Source organism: Syngnathoides biaculeatus, chromosome 12 (assembly GCF_019802595.1).
Source record: "Syngnathoides biaculeatus isolate LvHL_M chromosome 12, ASM1980259v1, whole genome shotgun sequence".
NCBI classification, from domain to species: Eukaryota; Metazoa; Chordata; class Actinopteri; order Syngnathiformes; family Syngnathidae; genus Syngnathoides; species Syngnathoides biaculeatus.
In genome coordinates this window covers 24857180-24878060 of record NC_084651.1, presented here as the reverse complement: position 1 = coordinate 24878060, position 20881 = coordinate 24857180, and the positions used below count along the sequence as shown (strand labels likewise).

Genomic DNA, 20881 nt, shown 5'->3' with positions numbered 1-20881 from the left:
AACATATATTTGCTGCATTGTGACAGTCATGAAAGGAAGCTTGAGTCAGCACATCTGAAAATAAGCAAGAAATAAATCAGTATGCTTATGCCCATCCGATATAACCTCTTAACCATCTCTCATTTTCATTGGTGATTAAATTACCAGTAAAGATAAAAAAAAAAAAATGGCATACTATTAGTAGTATAAGTATATTAAATCAACAGTAGGGCTGTAAATCTGTAATTTTATAAATATATACTATAAATTACTATTTTTGACTCCTATTATATGATATTGCTATAACTCTTATATCCAAAATTGTATGTAGAAACCAATAAAAATGACTTTAGATAAATACAAAAAAATCTTTTGGTGTTTATGTTGTGTGTTGTTTATGATTTTTCAATACTTTTACTGTATTATTTAAAAAGCTATCCAGCTCATAATTATTTCAAAATAGAAGGAACAAATGAGACTTGTTATTGTAAGAGGAATGTTAAATGAAAGCAATGCAAAGGTAACATGAAATAAAATGTTGTTGCTACAGGAACAGCAGTAACAAAATGGTGTCTCTATGAGATTCATGTCTGCCTGCAGCTGCCTGCATGGGGGGAATATGTTGCTTTTCTATCCACGGCTTTATGACCAGAGGATGTTTTGCGCCACATGACTCTTTTACATGCAATCTCCATCATTACCATGAGAAACCTACAAAGGTAGGCTACTCAATAGAGGGCGAACGTCTGCCAAGGTGAAATCATTGTGATCTCTACCTCAACACAAAGAACTCCTGGAAATGAACAGCTTTGATCACATTGAATATAAATACTGTATACATTGCTGGTTCCTTGTCCGAAATTAACTATTTATTCCGTGTAATGGTTTATTTCAACTCTTCCCTGAAAAAAAATCATCACTTTATGTTTCTCTGATTTAGATTTTATGGTACAGGCTTTTTAATTCTATTTTTCTTATTCAGTGTCATGACCAAAACTCGAGGCTGAACCGAAGAAGCACGACTCTGGAGACCAGCTACCATTTCAGCAGGACGTTTATTGACTTTGGGGTCGGGGCACAAGAAGCCAGTCCAGGAAAGTAACAGTAACAGAATCGTCAGGATAAGAGCCAAGGTCAAACAGGAAGCAGGATCAATCGACTAAGTCAGTAACATGAGACAAAGTAATGTGGGAACTTGACGATAAAGTACAGCAATCTGGTGAAGGACAAGACCACTTGCATGGCAATAAATATTGATGATAATTAGTGTGAACAAGAAGCAGGTGGGCCCACCTGCTCACCGGAGCAGGTGCACATGAAGTCGAGGAAGGATACGCCCATGACAGTACCCACATCCCACCCCCGAGCAGCCGGCTCCGGATGGCCCAGGCGTCTTCAGGGTGCACGGCATAGAGGTCCCTGATGAGCGAGGGGCCGACGATAAACTGGGAATAAACCCACAAACGCTCTTTAGGACTGTACCCCTTCAAATCGGTTGAATACTGCACCCCCCTACCCCAACGACGCAAGGACAGCAGCCCTGCACAACATAGACCAGGACCCGATCCAGCAGTGAGGAGGGGGCCTGGCAGGCAGGACCAGCGAGTACACCCAAGAGGGCTAACATGAAAAGTTGGGTGGATCGGCATGGACTTTGGGAGTCTCAATCTCGTAGTAACTGGGTTGACCACTTTGGTGATAGGGAACGGACCGACGAACCTGGAAGAGGATTTCCAAGATTCCACTGGGAGTGGAAGGGTCTTTCTTGAAAGCCACACACGCAGACCCACCCTGTAGCCTTGTGCCGGGGTCATCTTATGGTCCACCGGGGCCACATAAGAGTGCAACCTGCATAATACCATCCATGGAGTTCGCTCCCAGGTTCTCTTGCAGCACCTCACAACGGCCAACGCAGACGGAACTGATGAGTCGAAGACTGCGGGTGGAAAAAGAGAGGATGGATAACCTCACAAGGGTTGTGGGAGTGCCGGAGCCAAGCTAATTTAAGGTGAAAGGCAGACTACACCCTGAACTTGTCACTAGTAAGTGTCCTGTAATTACTGTACCTGGATGGTGGTGGCTGAGGACCCCACTTAACAAACCAGTCCATCACCAATGCCCCCTGGGAAGTATGGCACTTGTTTGGGTCGTTGGTGCATCAGTAGCAGGTGGTGACTCAAAGATTGATGGCCCATCATCCTTACTTAGGGGCAGGAATGTCAGATAGCCCATTTCATATTGCATCGCACTCTCACTACCATTGTCAGGGAACTTGAAGTGCAGACAGTACAGACTGAATTGTTTATTTTTTGGAAGCTCCAGCCGGCTGCATTTCACCAGCCACTGCGGCCATATTAATGATCCGTTTTTTTTTTTTTTTTAAAGAAAGAAGGTGAAACCTGACACAGTTAGCATTGTCCCTGTCCAAATTCTTGCAATAATTGACGAAGCAAAAGTATTTTGTATTAATAATCACACCCGGAAACAAAAGTCTAAAAACAAATGTATGGGTTATCAAATGACTGTCAAAATGTCACTACACAAAATAACATTATTTTAATACTTAATCGTTTTAAACATTTATTCAGGTCATTGTGTTCCATTGATTTTTTTTACTCTGGATTATGTGTATGCTGTATAGCTGAATATTGAAGTTGAATTTTCAGTGCAATGTGTTCCTTGAAGAAGAAAAGATGCTCTCCCCAAGATTTAGCGATGGTTTGCTTCTTACCGCCTGTCTTCGTTCACAGCCTTTTGTTTTCATCCATTGAGGTGATTTTGTCATTCTATTTCATAGCATATTTTTCTTCCCTCTGGAGTAACTTTTTTCCCCTCCCTCTGCAAGGGTAGAGACGGTGGAGAGAGAGAGGGAGCAAGATTGTCCTACCTGACTTCTCAAATACTTTTGTAGTCGATTAGTTTTTGTCAGTAAGACAAAAGGTCATCGGTGCATTCAATAAAGGGGCACTTTGGGAACTATGGACTCAGCAGGGACTTCCCAACTGACAGGAACGCTGCATGCGCAGAAAGTCTGTATCTTGTCAGGAGGAGGTTAAGGTGGCAATGGCCTCACAACTAGGTCAGCTGTCATCCTGAGTACATGGCCTGGTCAACCTCCTGCCCACCCTTACCACTGAAGCCCAGAGTCACCACAACAACTCTGGTTCAGACCATCCCCATCATCGTAGATGGAAGTCAAGTAAAGATCCCAAAGTGATTCTCAGGGGTGCTTTGGCATTGCACAGCCTTCCTGATTCCATTCACTTGGAACATACCCCACTCACATTCACCATGGATTGTTCCAAATTCACCTTTAAGATTCCTTACATGAGAGTGGGATTGTGACTTTCCACTCTGCAGTTCTTGCAAAGACATTCAAGCACCACTTATGAGGACATTTGAGATGGTGTCCGTGGAGAGGGAGAAGGATAGAGAGCTCAGTGGGCTGAGACAGGACAGTGGCTCGGTTTGTGACAACAACATTCACTTCTGCAAACTAGTGGTAGAGATTGGTGGAAAGCCACTGCGTTATGATGTATGTCTGAAAGGACTGTCAGCACCCATGCTGGAGGTACTGATGCCCTTGAGGCTTCTTCCAGACCTGGACTCCCTCATGGTCCTGGCCATTCGTCCAGACAACAGAGTGAACGAACTCAAGCAGGATCGAGGGGGCTAGTCAGCATCAGAGAGGTCCCCACGCTTCGTGGCACCTGGCTGGCTGGAGTCCTGATGCTCACCTCCAGAACAACTTACTGCCTTTCCCCACTGTAGAGGAAACAGAACCCATGCAACTCAGCTACACATGAGTGACAACGAAGGACCAGCAACAACGACGGCTTAAAGCTTGGTGCTTCACCTCGTCACCACCTGTCCACCCAAAAGACTCAAGGTGGTGAGGTCACTCCCCGCCAAAAATGTTCACAACCCCTGCACTGACCAGATGCCAACTTTACTGTAATACAGTATACTGTTTTTAGTGTAGAAATAGATATAGGAGACCCTCTTTCCCTGTCATTGTTTTTTAGCGTGTCTAGCTTTGACTGATGCATTCCATTCAGCTGGTGTTTTTCAGAATTCTCACAGCAGCAGAAAGCCTGACACTCCAGTCGAGTAGACGAGATCTGAGAGGATCCTGTACCGTGCACTGAAAAATCAGCATGCTTCTCTCAGTGGCATACTCAACATAAAGCGGAAGGAACACAAGAAAGTCAATTGGATACAGTCAAGTGACTTGCATCCCACTATCCCCCTCTGTATGGGGTTTTTTATTGTTCATCATTTTATTAATGTATTGTCCATTTTTTATTTACATTTTCACAGGTGAAAACCAGTGATGTAATTTAATATACAAAAAAGAAGACAGAAGTAGGAATTTCCCTTAAAGCTCAAGTGTCGTCAAATGGATGGTTTTTGTTTTTTTGGGGGGGTTAGTTTTAACTCCGCGAAGGTAGCTCGTGTTAGCAAAAATGCCGGCTCATTGCATTGCTGGACATTGGTTAAACACTCGGGAGAATGGAATTACCCTACATAAGTTTGAAAAAGACCCTGTTCGTTGTGAAAAAAAAACGTGTGCAAAGGACGAGAGCTTCTTGGATTCCAAATAACAGGTAGGTGTTTATAAGTACTAAAAAAAAAAATAGTTTGCGGCGGACCACGTAATCGGTCTCTCTCATAACGTAGCAAAAGATCTGCGTATGATATGTGTTGATGTGCGCATACAGCTACTAAAAAAAATAATAGTTTGGGGCGGACCACGTAATCGGTCTCTCTCATAACGTAACAAAAGATCTGTGTCGATGTGCGCGTCGCCCAGCCAACCTGTTTTCGAACTACACAACAAACAGCTGACAAAGAAGGGCGAATTCATCATTTTGAACCACACTCACTCTTGCACTTAGGATTTTACCTTTTGGTTCTCAAAGTGAAAAATAGCTCTCAGTACAATATAGCTAAAATGATAATAAATGTGTGGCATGTGCAATACAAAGTCCGCTCACTGTTTTTAGTTGTGAAACATAAGTGTACATAAAAATAAAGGGGAAAAAATGTGACACTCAATATGAAATTGTTTACTGAATTGGATAACTATGGACTGCAAATGTGCCTTTTTTTGTTCTAGCCAAACCTCAAAATATGGTCATAATGTCCTGTTGTCGTTCTGTCTCTCTTTGTTCTGAATAGGCAGTCAGAAGTGGGAAATGGGCTGTGATGCAGATGCTCAAGCAACATGTAGGCATGCATCTTGTGCACATGAGTCGCTCACATCCCTGACACAAGCATGCACACACACACACACACACACACACACACACACACCTTTCTGCCTCAGTGACTGCACTTGCTCTTACATAATAGATTAGTGAGCCATGATCAACTCCTGGCAACATCACAATCCAGCCTGCTCAGTTCAATTTAGTCAGATGTTGTACAGAAAGTGATGCACTGAATTGTAGTAGACAAATTACTCATTCATTTTAGATTTGGCTGTAAAAGTTTGTATTATTATTATTATTTTTATTATTCATCGCATTTGTGAAAATATCCTAATTTCCTAAACCCAAATTTTAACCCTTTGGGGGCAGGTGTTACCCATTTCATATACACTTCTGAAATAACCAATTTGCTCAAATGTTATTTTTTTCTTTAACGGCATTCTAAACTAAACTCCACCAGCATGTAAAGTGTGCGACTAGAGGAGCCAACACACTGGACAAGGTTTACAGTAACATCAAACTGGGCTACAGGGACAGACCGGCACCACACTGAAATACTTCAGATCATATGAATTTACAATTAATTCCTGTGTATAGATCCATCCAAAAATCCTCCCCCACATCACTAAGACCATTGAGACGTGGTCAGATGGTGCTTCCCAGCAATTGCAGCAGTTTTTCAAGAGCAGAAATTGGGACATCTATGAGGATGAGGACCTGGATGTTTTTACAGACACTGTACTGTGCTACAACATTTTCACAGTCAAAAAATGCATCCGGGTCCACGCCAACCAGAAATCCTGAATAACCAGAGAGCTGAAGCAGCTGCTACAGAACAGAAACATTAGCTTCAGAACTGGCCACAGGCCTAGCTACAGGATCACCAACACAAACCTGAAGAGAGGCATCAGTAAAGCCAAGGTATATTTTAAGAGGAGGATTGATGACCATTTGGACAACAAAAATAGCAGGCAAGCATAGACAGCAATTCAACACCTCGCCAACTACAAACCAATCACTAGAGCTGGTAAGAGCAACACTGAGCGGGCAGAGAAACATAACCTCTTTTTTTGCTTAGTTTGAGACTAAACCACCAGGAGCAGCTACCTGTGACCATGAGAAGACCAACTCTTACGGTGAGGGATACATTGAAGCAGTCAACACACAGAAAACAACAAGCCCTGACAGCTTCCCAGGGTAGGTATTGAAAGACTGTACCAGATTGCTGGAATCTTTACCAGGATTTTCAATCTGTCACTGAGACAGTCTCATCGTGCCTGAAGACCTCCACTGCCATCTCCATACCCAAGAAAGCAACCACAAAACAGCTTTAACGAGTACTGGCCGGTAGCACTCACACCTGTGGTGATGAAGTGTTTTGAAAAACTGGTTCAGAGTCATATCGTGACCTTCATAACCCCCAGCTCAGATCCATAGCAGTTTGCCAGCAAGGCAAACAGATAAACAAAGGAGCACAGTCCCACCTGGAGAATCAAGGTAGTTCCGTTTGCCTGCTCTTTGTGGATTACAGTTCAGTGTTGAACTCAATCCTACCACACAGCCTAGTAAGGACACTGCTAAATCTAAGACTACCTCACTGCACATGTCTCTGGATTAAAGACTTTTTTAACAGAATGTTCACAAAGTGTCAGGATTGGCCCCAACACCTCTGCACGCCTCACACTCAGCACCAGCTCTCTTTAAGGCTGCGTGCTGAGCCCACTGCTTTTCACCCTCTACACTTCATACTGCTACCCATCCAAGGCAGCAACACCTTCATTAAAAATGCGGACGACACCACAGTGGTGGGCAGCGTCACGAGAGGTGATGAGTCCGCTTACCAGAATGAGGTGCAGCAGCTGACTGGGTGGTGTGGCGACAATAACCTGCCCCTGAAGACATCCAAAACAAAGGAACTCACCATGGACTTCAGAAAAAAAAGATAGATAGATAGATAGATAGATAGATAGATAGATAGATAGATAGATAGATAGATAGATAGATAGATAGATAGATAGATAGATAGATAGATAGATAGATAGATAGATAGATAGATAGATAGATAGATAGATAGATAGATAGATATTCAGCTCATTTTCATCAGTGGGACCTGTGTGGAAATGTTCAGTGAATACTTTTCTCCTGGGAGTCCACATCAAAGAGGAGCTGATGACCTGGAAATAGAAGATTGCACAAGTGGCTTGGAAGGCACACAAAATAAAGACTCCAGTTTCTGAGAATCCACAGGAGGAACAACATCAGCCATGTATGGCTTGTCTCTTTTTAATGCTCCACCATGGAAAGCATCCTCACCGACTGTATGTGCGCGTGGTTTGCCAGATGCACAGTGGCAAACAGGAAGGAACTCCAGAGGGTTACCAAAAATGGCTGAGAAGGTCACTGGGAGCCCTCTGCCCACATTGGAGGATCTTCACAGTTCTGAACTGCTTCAAGAGTACTGGCTGTACTATCCCGAAGAACTCATTCATTAAAATTACATTAAAAGCAGCACAAATAGACAAAACAGCTTCTTTTCAACTATTGTTACAGCCCTAAACAATCACTCTCGCTAATATGTGAAATATACAAATGCAACAAGTCCAGTATTCATCCATTCATAATCCATTTTCTGAGCGCTTATCCTCACGAGGGGTGCGGGAGTGCTAGAGCCTATACCAGATATCATCGTGAAGGAGGCGGAGTATACCCTCAACTGGTTGCCAGCCACTCGCAGGGAACATAGGTTAGGGTGAGACAACAGTTGCACTCACAATAACATCTAGAGGCAATTTAGTCTCCAATGAATGCATGTTTGTGGGATGTGGGAGGAAACAGTTATATATATCCATCCATCCATTTTCTTCACCGCTTATCCTCACGAGGGTCGCGGGGAGTGCTGGAGCCTATAGCAGCTGTCAACGGGCAGGAGGCAGGGTACACCCTGAACTGGTTGCCAGCCAATCGCAGGGCAGATAGAGACAAATAGCCGGACTCACAATCACATCTAAGGGCAATTTAGAGTGTCTGGGATAGGCTCCAGCATTCTCTGCGACCCTTGTGAGGACAAGCAGCTAAAAAATATATATATATATGTACTACTGGCTGGCAACCAGTTCAGGTCGTACTCCTGCGACCCTTGTGAAGATAAGCAGCTATCCCCCGTAAATCACAATGTGTCAATCTGTGTTCTGTAATGTCTGTTTATTTCACTTTTAATTTTTGTTCTCTTTTAATTTTATCATTAGAGTTTTATATATTTTTTATTTTTTTACTGTATTGTCTGAACCTTATTTTTTTGTTGCACTTGTTCCAATTACAATAAATCTCTGAATCTGAATACAATGATCAAGTTGACAATTTGTCGTAATTGTAGACAAAGCTTTAACAAGGTGGGAAATTGACAAATACTGAATGAGCAGACAGCACTTTATTTCCATAAATCTAAAATGTCTCGTGCAATGTACGATTCTCAAACATTCCTCAGAAAATTACAATGTCCCAAGACTGATGAGCTACTGCATTTTTAGAACAGGTCCCTGAGCTATACCCATGTGGGCACCATGTTGGTAACCCCTGTTCTTGACCCTTGTTAAACACATCTGCTCTCCCACATCCATCCATTTTTATTTTTATTTTTTTAAATTCTTTTGTCGCTTGTCCTCATGATGATTTGGGTGGGGTACAGGCTACCCTCTGAACTGCTTGCATGCCAATTTTGGTCCGTGCTTCCAATATTTTTTGTTTCTATCCCCTTGTGGAGTCGCTGAAGTACTTGCCTGAAAGTCTTGTCAATGCATATATTTCATTTGTCAGAGACTTACATTAAAAAAAAGAAAGAAAAGGATGATTATTGTCTTTTCAGATTGCAGTTAGTGAATATATATATATATATATATATATATATATATATATATATATATATATATATATAAGAGCTCCTTGTCATATATTACAAGTAAGAAGTAACAAGCTGAACAGATTCACAGCTAGAAGGAATGTGTAAATTGGGAACTTACCTGTGTAAACATGCATGCATCTGCGTGGGAAAGCAACCACGTAAATGTGCGAAGAACCAACTACTTCTGGGTCTGTGTCAGGATTTTACCCTGACAGGCTGCAGTCACAAGTACCAAAACAGTAACAGTTTGGGACAAATACTGATATGATATGATGAAAACTATTATTAATACCGAAAAGATGGATCTGGCTCACACAATCTGTTATTCAGTGTTTAATTAACATTATTATGATTTTTATAAATTATTTTAACAAAAGTGTGTTTCATTTACATAAGATTTTTTTCTGCTATACAAAATGTAATTGAGGCAATTTCTTAGTAAAATGTACGTAAACATCGCTATTGTATCCACACTTAGCACAATCTTCTCTCTCATACAGTGTAACATACATGCCGATAAAAGGTATTTATCCAGTATACTTTTTTGTATTGCTTTTCCAGGACTGTGTGATCTGAAATTGCTAGTCATCTATACGTAAAACAGAATAAAAAATAATTGCATGTTGTAGGATAACATCCCCTAAGTCTTCATTAGTAGTAAATAATGTGGAACAATGATGGATGTACAGCCCACATAACTCTCAGATTAACTCTCAGATAAATGAATTAACCATTGTCAGGTGCTTTCAATCATGTATCCAGATGTCAACTCTGTTGAGTGGTAAAACATATGGGATGGTCGAGTGACACAAACTGACCAGCAAATCTAGACAAACATTGAATATTGGTGTAAGATGAGAGATTGCAAACAGTAACGATTATTACGGTAAATATTCACCAATCACAAATGGTGTGAGCTTGCAGGTACCTGGTGCACTGCAGCAAACACTCACCAGTAAGTTCTTGTTCAACACAGAATGTCAGCAATGCAGACATCGTCTCTCGTCTCAAACCGTCACTGAAGGCCAACACCTGACTGCATGAAAAAAGAGGTACAATCAGTTGAGACCATCCTCACACTTCTCTTTCTACTACAGCTGACAGTAAATCACACTTATCGCCACAATATGAGTAAATGCAAAAAAAAAGACCTTGCAGGGGAGAAAATGGCTGATCTTGAATGAAAGTTTAACAATTCCAAATCAACCAGATTTTTTCCTGTTAAAATGTTAGCCATCCTGTTCAGAGGATGTGTTCAGTACGCCAACAACATGATCAAAACTACTGTCAGTGCCGGACTTGTACTTTCATTGTGTTTGTTTTTGTGCATGTGACCACAGACCTGGCTCTTTCTTGAGTCAAGCTCCAGTTGTCCCATTAGTGTGTATTATGAGGAGTGGTGTAGAATACGTTTGCTCCCAATATCCAACACTTTAGTCAGACCACGGACAGAATTTTATAAGGGATTAAGACAGGTAATGATACAAACTAGTTGGTTGAATATTTAAATTTGTTGAATCGTTCTGAATGCAAAGCAGTTTCAGTGGGTTCATTTCTGTTTCATTAATGACATTTATCACTTGGTTGGCCAAGTTTACCCTCATATGTCATTATACAGTATATTTCTAGAGTATTCCTCTGGTGGTTGTTTTTCAGTGCAGATGTGGTTGAATTTGAACTTCATGAATATCCCCAAGAAATGTTTCAAAACAATTATGCACTTGGGGTCAGGGAAAAAAGCAAATCAAAATCCAATAGGAATATGTGTGTATTAGTATTTGCCTTCGTTTTTCTATTTACCTATGGGGGTAATGTACTTCTGCCGGTCAGAGTTAATGTATATGCACATTTTCTTTTTATTAAGAACGGTATTTACAAGCATGTCTGGTAAATCTTCTCTACTCAACACTGTGGTGCTGGTTATCAAGCCTCACAGCCGAGAGACTTTGGGTTCAGATATCTTTCCTGTGTAGAGATTGTATGTTCTCCCTGTGCCTGTCTGGGTTTTCTCCATGTAGCTACTGTATAGCTTCCTTCTGCATTGATTTTGAGGTAAAATTGTCCACAGATGTGACTGTGAATGTTTTTCTTTTTTGGAAGATTATATAACCTGTGATTGATTGGCGGCAGGCCAGGGTGGACCTAAGTGAGCTGGAATAGGCTCCAGCTCACCCATGACCATAAGTACAACAATACATTAACCTGGATGAATGATAAATTGATAGGGCGGTAGCTGTAGAGTGTTAGCCTCACAATTCTGAGCACTGGGGTGCAAATGCCTGTGTGGGATTTCTCCGGGCACTCTGGTTTCCTCCCACAAATGGACACTCTAAATTGCCCCTTAGTGTGATTGTGTGTGCAGCTGTTGTCTGTCTCCATGTGCCCTGCGATTGGCTGGCAATCAGTTCAGGGTGTACCCTGCCTCCTGCCCGATTACAGCTCCATTAGGCTCCAGCACTCCCACGACGCTTATGAGGATAAGCGCCACAGAAAATGGATAGATGGATGGATGGATGGATATGTGGTAAATTGATAAAATCTATATTTATAATTTGATTTGATTCTTTGTTTGTTAAAGATTAATTTTGTACTGGACCTTGAATTTCTATTTGAAACAAAATCTTGTATTTTAGGATGAAGCAGACAAAATTGGCAATCTTGTCTGTATATAATTCTGACATTCCCCTCTTCCTTTATTTTTACTTGCATGACAGATTTAATTATTCATCACTGAAGATGTAATGCATAGTGGAAAAAATGACAACAATGCATTTAAAAAGACTTGCTGAAAGCCTTCAATGGTCTGGTGCTGTTTCATAAATCACATGCTCCAGTGATACTCAGGTGATACAATCTTTCATAGTATATGCGGAATCTTTTTTTTTTACTGTCAGGGGACCTGTCTGTCAGAATCACGCTCATAGTGATTAAATAATAAAATAAATAATTAGTAATATCATTTTGTGTTTGCCGAGCCAGCCACCCCTTTTCTAAGTTGCTAGCTAGCTAGTTCACGCTCGCCAGTCAATCCCAGGGTAGGCATAAAAAGCAACATTTATACTCACATTTTGTCAGGGGCATGGCCGGCAGCAGCTCCTCACCTGTGGCTTATTGTCACTAACTATGCAATGTATTTAAGCCTTGTGTGTTGAATTGATAGCTGCCAGTTCGTTGCATGAGTCTGCATTAATCTGCATGAGTGTACAAGCTTCTTTTTGTGTATATGCCTCATTGTCATGGCCAGCGTTCCTGTGCCACCATAACCAAGTCAAGTCTTGTTTTTTGCCTATTCGTTATCTGACCTCGTTTTCATGCTTTTGGACCTTACCATTTGCCACATGTTTTTGTGCATTTGCCTTTACTGGACTGCTTACATGTGCATGACTTGTGCCTGCAATAAAAAAAAACACCCTTAACATCATGTCACTGCCTCAGAGTCTTGCATTTGGGTCCAACCCCTTGCTGCATGCTCGTGACAGAACGAACTGGCTAGAACAGGACCTAGCGGTAAAGAAAACACACCTCCTGACCAAGCGTCCCCTCTTCAACTGGGCTCTGTCTTTGTATCCTCTCCTTCCTTGTCACCTGCAGCATCAATAGCAAGTTTCTTTCGGCTTGTCCCTTTTGGGATTGCCACAGCGTGTCATCTCAGATGAACGCACATATATGTTTGGCACAATTTTTACGCCGGATGCCCATCCTGACACAACCCTTCTCAGGGAGTGGAGGCCCCAGTGGGATACGAACCCACAACCCCTTGTTTACTAAACCAGTGCTCTAATCACTGAGCTACGGGTACTCACCTGCAGCATCAATGTGATATGATTATCCTCCACGCCCGACCCATTCACCGCCATATGTTTTATTACTCAGATTTTTCTGATTTTGAGGAGGACCATGACTTGTATGACCGCCTCCCCAATTCTGACTCGGATATATTTTGGTTTTTCCCTCCTTATCCTTAGTCCAAGTAAATTTGTGTCACCTCTTCCTGGTATGCCTGAGTCTAGGTTTTCTTCCTCCGACCTTTTCTGGGGCACCCGTTTGACCATTTATCTGTGACCCCCGCATGATGGCCAGCGGAAGTGTCTGCTCAGCTTTATGCCTCCTGCTTCACTCCAGTCAAGCAAAATCTGCCACTAAGTCAACTCCTTCTATATCACCCATGTTTCCTAGTTCACCTTCCCGAGTATCCATGCGCTCTGCCACTCTTGTATACACTCCTACCAAGTCTCGATAGCAGCAGCCTTAGTAGGCACCTGCTGACCCCAAGTCACCTCTCGCTCATGTCTGGGCGAAGCATGACCCCCAGCCACCTCTCACTCATGTCTCATTGGAGCCAGACCCCTTGCCGCCTCTCGCTCATGTCTCGGCGGAGTCTGACCACCAATCGCCTCTTGCCCATGCCTCAGAGGTGCTTGACCCCCTAGCAGAACCCGCCACCACCTTTCAACCATGCCTGGGCAATGCTGGACTTGCAGCAGCAGCCGCCGTCTCTCGACCACTCCTTGGCGTTGCTTGACCAGCAGCAGCAGCCGCCTCTCCACCATCCCTCACTGGTGCTCGACAAGCAGCAGCCGCGTCTCACCCGTGCCTTGGCGGTGTTCGACCACCAGCAGCAGCCTTGCCTCTCGTTCCTGCCTCAGTGGTGCTTCTTCTGGAGCTGTCATGTGCTCCGGTTTGGGTCCTACTTTGCCGTTGGGACCCTCCTCGGGGACATCTCCCCTGTAGGGACCCTGGTGCTTGGCATCCTAGCCAACTTCCTGAACTACTCAGCCAAGCTCCTCACTTTGGATGGCCTGTATGGTCACCAGACAGACTGGGGTGGGGGGCTCTGTGCATTTTTGCAGGGTGAATGTTTGTTTTTCACCTCTTTTTTTCATCAACAACTGGTTAAAGTAAAATAGGAACGAAAAGGGGAAAGAAGGTTTAGTAACTGTCTTCTGCAGACTAACAGAGGCATTCGGTTACACAATTAAGCATATTTTTTTGTCATGGCTGGAGTCACCAACTCTCCTTGGAATCTGGGCCATTTTTAAGTCTGGTCATGGAATGTACAAGGCGACACTATCCTTTGCCAGAACCTGAAATGATGACATTAATCAAGCACAGTTTGGCGGCTTTTTTTCTTAAAATGATTTGCTGACCTGCACCACGATGGAACAGCTGTAGAGCGTTGGCCTCACAGTTCTTGAACAGTAACCATGTTAATCATATTTATCTTAAATTCCATATGAAACATTACACAAAGAGGACATGTTGTGATAGTAGTGGTAATAATTCTGTCATGGAGACGATCGATTTGTGACACACATGACTTCTTCACCGATGTCTGGATAAAATGATGACATTGAGGAGGACTCGTTTCTTCAAACATTTGTCCGTCCTTTCTTCTCTGCTGTTGTCCTTGGCTCATCAAGGAAGGTCTTTTGGGATGAGCTAACAAATTGATAAAGGAGCGATGATCGAGGACAGAGATGGTAGCAAATAAAAACATGAAAATGTATTCCTGATGGCTAAATCCATAAAGGAAATATAAATACTTTGCTCCAGGACAAATTAAAGAACGGAGATCATGACAACCCTTTGTTTTGAAATGGAAATGTTGTGATTTCAGTCTTCCCACAATATTTTAACACTGTCTAAAAATTGTATGAACGAAAATTATTCAAATGGATAAATAAGCTCCAATCTCCTACAAGTACTGTACAAACAATGCTAATCAACCAAACCCCCCACTGATATCACATACTGTAAATGTTCCAAGAGGCATGCAACCGGATGAAGCACCTCTGAACAGATGCTTTGTTTATTCAACACGAAACAGATTAGGTCACATTGCTCTTGTCTTGCTGCAACTTTTGACAAAACAAAAGTTATTCGATTGCAAGCCCTGTTCATCTGCATGGGACAGGTGGAAATTAGATTCCTAAAGGTAATGGATGGGCTCGAGTTCCCGGCAATTTAAAGAGAATGATTGTAGACAAAGTGGTCCACATTCACCATCACAATCCCATCTCCAAGGAATTGGCTTGGAAAGGGAATTGCCGTTCCAGTGGTGTTTTGGAGTAGCTCTTGTGATAGCCCTTGCTACCAAGTAACTTTAAAAAAAGTGCAGATAAATTTTGATTTTGCCTGTTTTCTAAATACAAATTTAGGGCATTCTCCCAGTGCTGAAGGCTTCATGAAACCCAAAGTATGACCATGATTTTACCACATAAATTAAAGGTTGTGGTTCCTATTTGAAAATATTTCTTCATTGTTATAAAAGTGGTCTTCTTCACACATTATTTGCTATCTACTCCTCTAAGCATGTCAACATTTGTATAAAGAAATCCTTTGTAAACAAGACCTTTTGGTCCACCGTCAAGCATCAATATGTTCCCTTGTGCCTGGCAATTTTGAAGTTTCACATTTAGCATCAATTTAATCATTTAACCACTACAACCTCTTCATTTCTTTGTAATACTATTCAATAACTTAAATATTCGCTTGAAATGTCGCACCCCCTAAAGTATTACTTGTAGTACAAACCCAACTCCAATGAAGTCTGGCTGCTGTGTTAAAAAAAACAACAGAATACAATGATTTACAAATCATGTTCAAACTAGGCGGCACGGTGGGACAGCTGTAAAGCATTGGCCTCACAGTTCTGAGGTCCAGGGTTTAATCCAGACCGCGCCTGTGTGGCATAAGCATGTTCTCCCCATGCCTGTGTGGGTTTTCTCCAGGCACTCCGAGTGTGATAAGTGTGATAATAGTGAAGAAACGGGTCTGAGCAGGTTGGAACAGCTGGCGGAAGTTGTCTGGTGTGTTATGTGACAGAAGAGTCTCTGCTAGGATGAAGGGCAAAGTTTATAAAACAGTGCTGAGGCCAGCCATGATGTACGATTTGAGACGGCGGCACTGAAGAAGCAACAGGAAACAGAACTGGAAGTGGCAAAAATGACTCGCTTGGAGTGAGCAGGTTGGATAAGGTTAGAAATGAGCTAATAAGAGGGACAGCCAAAGTTGGATATTTTGGAGACAAGATTCGAGAGAGCAGACTTCGATTGTTTGGACATGTCCAGAGGCAAGAGAGTCAGTATATTGGTAGACGGGTGCCGAGGATGGAGCTCCCAGGCAAAAGAGCGAGAGGAAGACCAAAGAAAAGGTTGATGGATGTTGGGAGGGAAGACATGAGGGCAGTTGGGGTAAGAGAGGAAGATGCAGGAGATAGGCTTAAATGGAAAAAGATGACACGCTGTGGCGACCCCTAACGGGACAAGCTGAAAGAAAAAGAAGAAGAAGTACATGAAAAAAGACTGACGTACAGCGAACAAAATAAGTACTTGAACACCCTGCTCTATTGCAAGGTCTCACACTTAGAAATCACACTTAGGGATCTGAAATATTCATCATAGGTGCATGTCCACTGTGAGAGTGATAATCTAAAAAGAAAATCCAGAAATCACAACGTATGATTTTTTTCACGATTTGTGTGATACAGTTGCAAATAAGTATTTGAATACCTGTCCATCAGCGAGAATTCTGACCCTCACAGACCTGTTAGTCAACCTGTAAAAGTCCACCTCCACTCCAGGTATTATCCTGAATCAGATGCACCTGTGTGAGGTCGTTAGCTGCATAAAGACACCTATCCACCCCATACAATCAGTAAGACTCAAACTTGTAACATGGCCAAGACCAATGAGCTGTCCAAAGACACCAGAGACACAATTGTACAACTCCAGATGGCTGGAAAGGGCTACGGAGAAATTTCCAAGCAGCTTGGTGAAAAAAGGTCCACTGTTGGAACAATCATTAGAAAATGGAAGAAGCTAAACATGACGGTCAAACTCAATTGGAGTGGAGCCCCATGCAAGACATCACCTTGTGGGGTCTCAATGATCCTTAGAAAGGTGAGGAATCAGCCCAGGACGACGTCACAGGACTTGGTCAATGACCTGAAAAGAGCTGGGACCATAGTTTCCAAGGTAACTGTTGGTAATACACTAAGACTAATTATGCATGGCACGGAAGGTTCCCCTGCTTAAACCAGCAAATGTCAAGGACTGTCTTAAGTTTGACAATGATCATTTGGATAATACAGAGGAGTCATGGGAGAAAGTTGAGACCAAAATGGAACTTTTTGGTCATAATTCCACTAACCATGTTTGGAGGAAGATAAATGATGACTTCCGTCCCAAGAACACCATCCCTACTGTGAAGCATGGGGGTGGTAACATCATTCTTTGGGGTATTTTTCGGCAGTGTAGTAAGGAGAGGATGACCGTGGCCATGTATTGTGAGATTTTGGTGAACAACCTCTTTGCCCCAGTCCGAGCATTGAAGATGGGTCATGGCTGGGTCTTGACATGACAATGACCCAAAGCACACAGCTAGGAAAACCAAGGAGTGGCTCTGTAAAAAGCTTATCAAGGTTCTGGCATGGCCTCGCCAATCTCCAGACCGAAACCCAATAGAAAATCTTTGGGGGGAGCTGAAACTCCATGTTTCTCAGCGACAATCTGATCTAGAGAAGATCTGTGTAGAGGAGTGGGCCATAATCCCTCCTACAGTGTGTGCAAACCTGGTGAACAACTACAGGAAACGTTTGACCTCTGTAATTGCAAACAAAGGCTACTGTACCAAATATTAACATTGGTTTTCTCAAGTGTTCAAATACTTATTTGTAGCTGTATCACACAAATAAATCGTTAAAAAAACCATACATTGTGATTTCTGGATTTTTTTTTTAGATTATCTCTCTCACAGTGGACATGCACCTACGATGAAAATTTCAGACCCCTCTATGATTTCCAAGTGGGAGAACTTGCAATATAGCAGGGTGTTTAAATACTTATTTTCTTCACTGTAAATATCCTATACAGTGGTATCGCTACTTACAAGCGTCTATAGTCGATTCAGGTGATGAAAAGCCTCGTCGGAAAAATATTGTCTCGAGATTCGGAAGAAATTCAGGATAGATAAGGAAAAATTGGGCACTGGATTTGCACCCCCGCAAATTCCACAGAACATAAACATCCTCTATCTTGGTTTATGTGGCACAATAGAGCTTCTGTCCCATTGGCTATCGCTGTAGCATCTTCCTGCCATCCCGTTGGCTGGGAATGACATCAATCTTTACCCTCTTTCCCTGGGACACTTGACTGTCACCAAATCATGCTAACACACATTGGAAAATTCCAACTTTTTTGTGGTTTTTTTGTTTTGTTTTGTTTTTTTGCAAGTTTATTCATCTTTATTCACCATGGGCCCAAATAAACTATAGTGGAATTAAGAGGTAGGTGTGCGTACCTTTGTATATATGTTTCCTCTCAGGTGTCAAATGTTCGTCGCCTCCTCTATCCCCACGATGCCTTTTGCTTGTCACTCACATTTCTCTTTGCATAGTTTGCAGCAAAACATCCTGTGGGCGACAGCAGGAAGAAAGCATGTCAACAGCAAATCCGTGTCTGGCGCTGACAAGGTGAATGGAATTCAGATAGTGTTGCTGGTGCTTTAGCAAATCTTAGAAACGGAAAGCCATTCACAGATGGGGAGTATGCCAAAACATTACAACTTGGTGTTGCCAAACTTTTTGACAACTTTTTTTGCTTCAAGACAAGATAATTAAACGAATAAAAGACATGCCTTTGTCGGCAAGAACGGGTCACTATTGGACTATCATAATTGTGAATCAAATTGAATTACGGATTTCGATTTATGGATGGAAGTCTCAACGGCTGCATGAAGTTTCATCTAATGACGTATGAAACAGACTCCAAAGCCCTCAGCAAAACCATGCAGCACCAGAAGTCGCATTAATGGTATGAAGTACTTTTGGCATCATTGGTTAGCAATAGCGTAACAATGTTATTTGAAAGAATTCAAAGACTTATTGTACTCTTTTAGTGTTGGTCTTACGTCATTGTGCAAATACACCTGTATTTAGTATTTAAAATGTTTTATGGCTCTTCTGAAGTTACATTTTACAATATTTGGCATTTATAGCTCTATTAGCTTAAAAGGTTCCCGAGCCCTGCACTACTGTCTACCAGCCAATCCTCCCCACCCCCACCAATGATCCACCGCTCCACAGAGATGGGTGTAAGTGGTGCATTAAAAGAAAGGGGGATGCGTGTGTACAGTCCATTGAAAAACCAGGGGAGGAGGGGCAAGGCACACAGACCAGCAAACAGCACTGACATGCTGAAACCTGGTCCATCACCCCAGAACCCCGTGCCAGCGCCCCAGGAACCCATTCATGTGGATATATGGCCAAATATGATGAGATAACACTCACCTGTTTTCAATTAACCTGTTCACCTGTGAAATTCTATCATTATTGTTAGTAGTAGCAGTAGTAAAAGTAGAAGTTGTGGAACACGAGCAGTGTAGTAGTGGTTATCTCTGGGGTTTGAAAGTTGAGAGATTCTGTGTTCTAATGTTGGCTTTGACCCTCCTGTTTTGCATTTCCCTGGGTTTTTGTGACCCTAATGACCACAAGGGGGTAAGAAAATATAGGAATGTATGGAAATGGATAAGAAAAGAAAGTTTCCATTGAGTGTTCCACAGGGTTAAAAAGTAAATCCCAAATGTGGAAATGTCATTTCATGCGACAGATGAGAAGAGGAAATAACAGTGTGAGCAGAATTAGGGAGAGTGAATGCATGACTCAGTACTTTCTCTTCTTATTAGAAGTCACAATGTCAATGCAATGCAGTGAAAATGTTTCAGAAACCTCCTCTCACCTTGGCCAAATTGATTCTCCAGACACAAAATTACACTGTGTACCATAAGAAACGTCTGACTTTCCTCTTTCACATCTCAAACTTTTTGAAATTGGACTGATGTAAAATGAAGCAAGGTCTATACATGTGATTGCTGAGTCTATAAGGCAGATCCATTTGCAGATGGAAACAATGAAACTGATTCTCAAATGCGTTTTGGTTGTCAAATGAAAATGTCAATAACTTTACATTCAGTGGATTGAATTAGTGGTTAAAATTGCTTATGACAGCACAAGGCCGTCTGACAAAGCCACTGCCAGTTGTGCGCCAATTCCAATTTAATACTTCATCCTTTCATCCACCCATTTTCTGAGCCACTTATCCTCACAAGGGTCAGAAGAATGCTCAAGCCTATTCCAGCTATCATCGGGCATGAGCCAGGTTACACCTTGAACTGGTTGCCAGCCAATGGCAGGGCAAATGGAGAAAGACAACAGTCACACTCACCAGAAAGCCAAGGGGCAATTTAGAGTGTCCAATTAATTTTGCATGTTTTGGAAATGTGGGAGGAACCCGCGGTGCCCGGAGAAAACCAGCGAAGGCACGGGAAGAACATACAAACTCCACACAGGCAGGTGTGGGATTAAACCCGAGACCTCAGAACTGAGGCTAATGCTTTACCAGCTGATCCACTGTGCCGCCTCCAATTTAATACCTGTATTTGTCTATTTTTACTCTCTACTGCTGCTGCTACTCGACTTCAAGTGGCACATCCAATTTGCATTCACAGAACACATACCAAAGCATATTTGCAGAGGTTCAAATTTTATATGTACACAGAGAGGTGTAAATTCCACTTTGTGGCAACAGAATATTAAAAAAATATACAATAAAAATACAGCATTATGAAACTTTTCACAATATTAAATTGGCCTGTCCATACTTGACTCGTTTTAATGAATTTAAACCCACCATTACTTAATTTATCTTATTCAACTCACCGTAATTAAAAACAACACAACTTATGTCACAAATTACCACCATATTTATTGGCCTTTGGCAGGGATTCTGATTGT

At 42.2% G+C, this 20881-nt stretch overlaps 1 protein-coding gene across 3 annotated transcripts; it reads right to left on the bottom strand.

Moving 5' to 3' along the window:
• Positions 1-1037: 1037 nt before the first annotated feature.
• LOC133510207 (uncharacterized) lies at positions 1038-12274 on the bottom strand. Of its 3 annotated transcripts, XR_009797546.1 has the most exons (4): positions 12156-12274; positions 10044-10126; positions 9209-9306; positions 1038-1915 (listed from the first exon to the last, which is right to left on the bottom strand). XR_009797546.1 is itself a non-coding variant. In XM_061837990.1 (3 exons), the coding sequence occupies exons 1-3, from the start codon at positions 10325-10327 to the stop codon at positions 1131-1133; spliced, it is 954 nt and encodes a 317-aa protein (XP_061693974.1). In that variant the 5' UTR covers positions 10328-10409; the 3' UTR covers positions 1038-1130. The 3 variants fall into 3 exon arrangements, 1 of the variants encoding a protein (XP_061693974.1); XM_061837990.1 differs by lacking the exons at positions 9209-9306; positions 12156-12274 and adding an exon at positions 10242-10409; XR_009797547.1 differs by lacking the exons at positions 9209-9306; positions 10044-10126; positions 12156-12274 and adding an exon at positions 6411-6501.
• Between the last annotated feature and the right edge of the window lie 8607 nt (positions 12275-20881).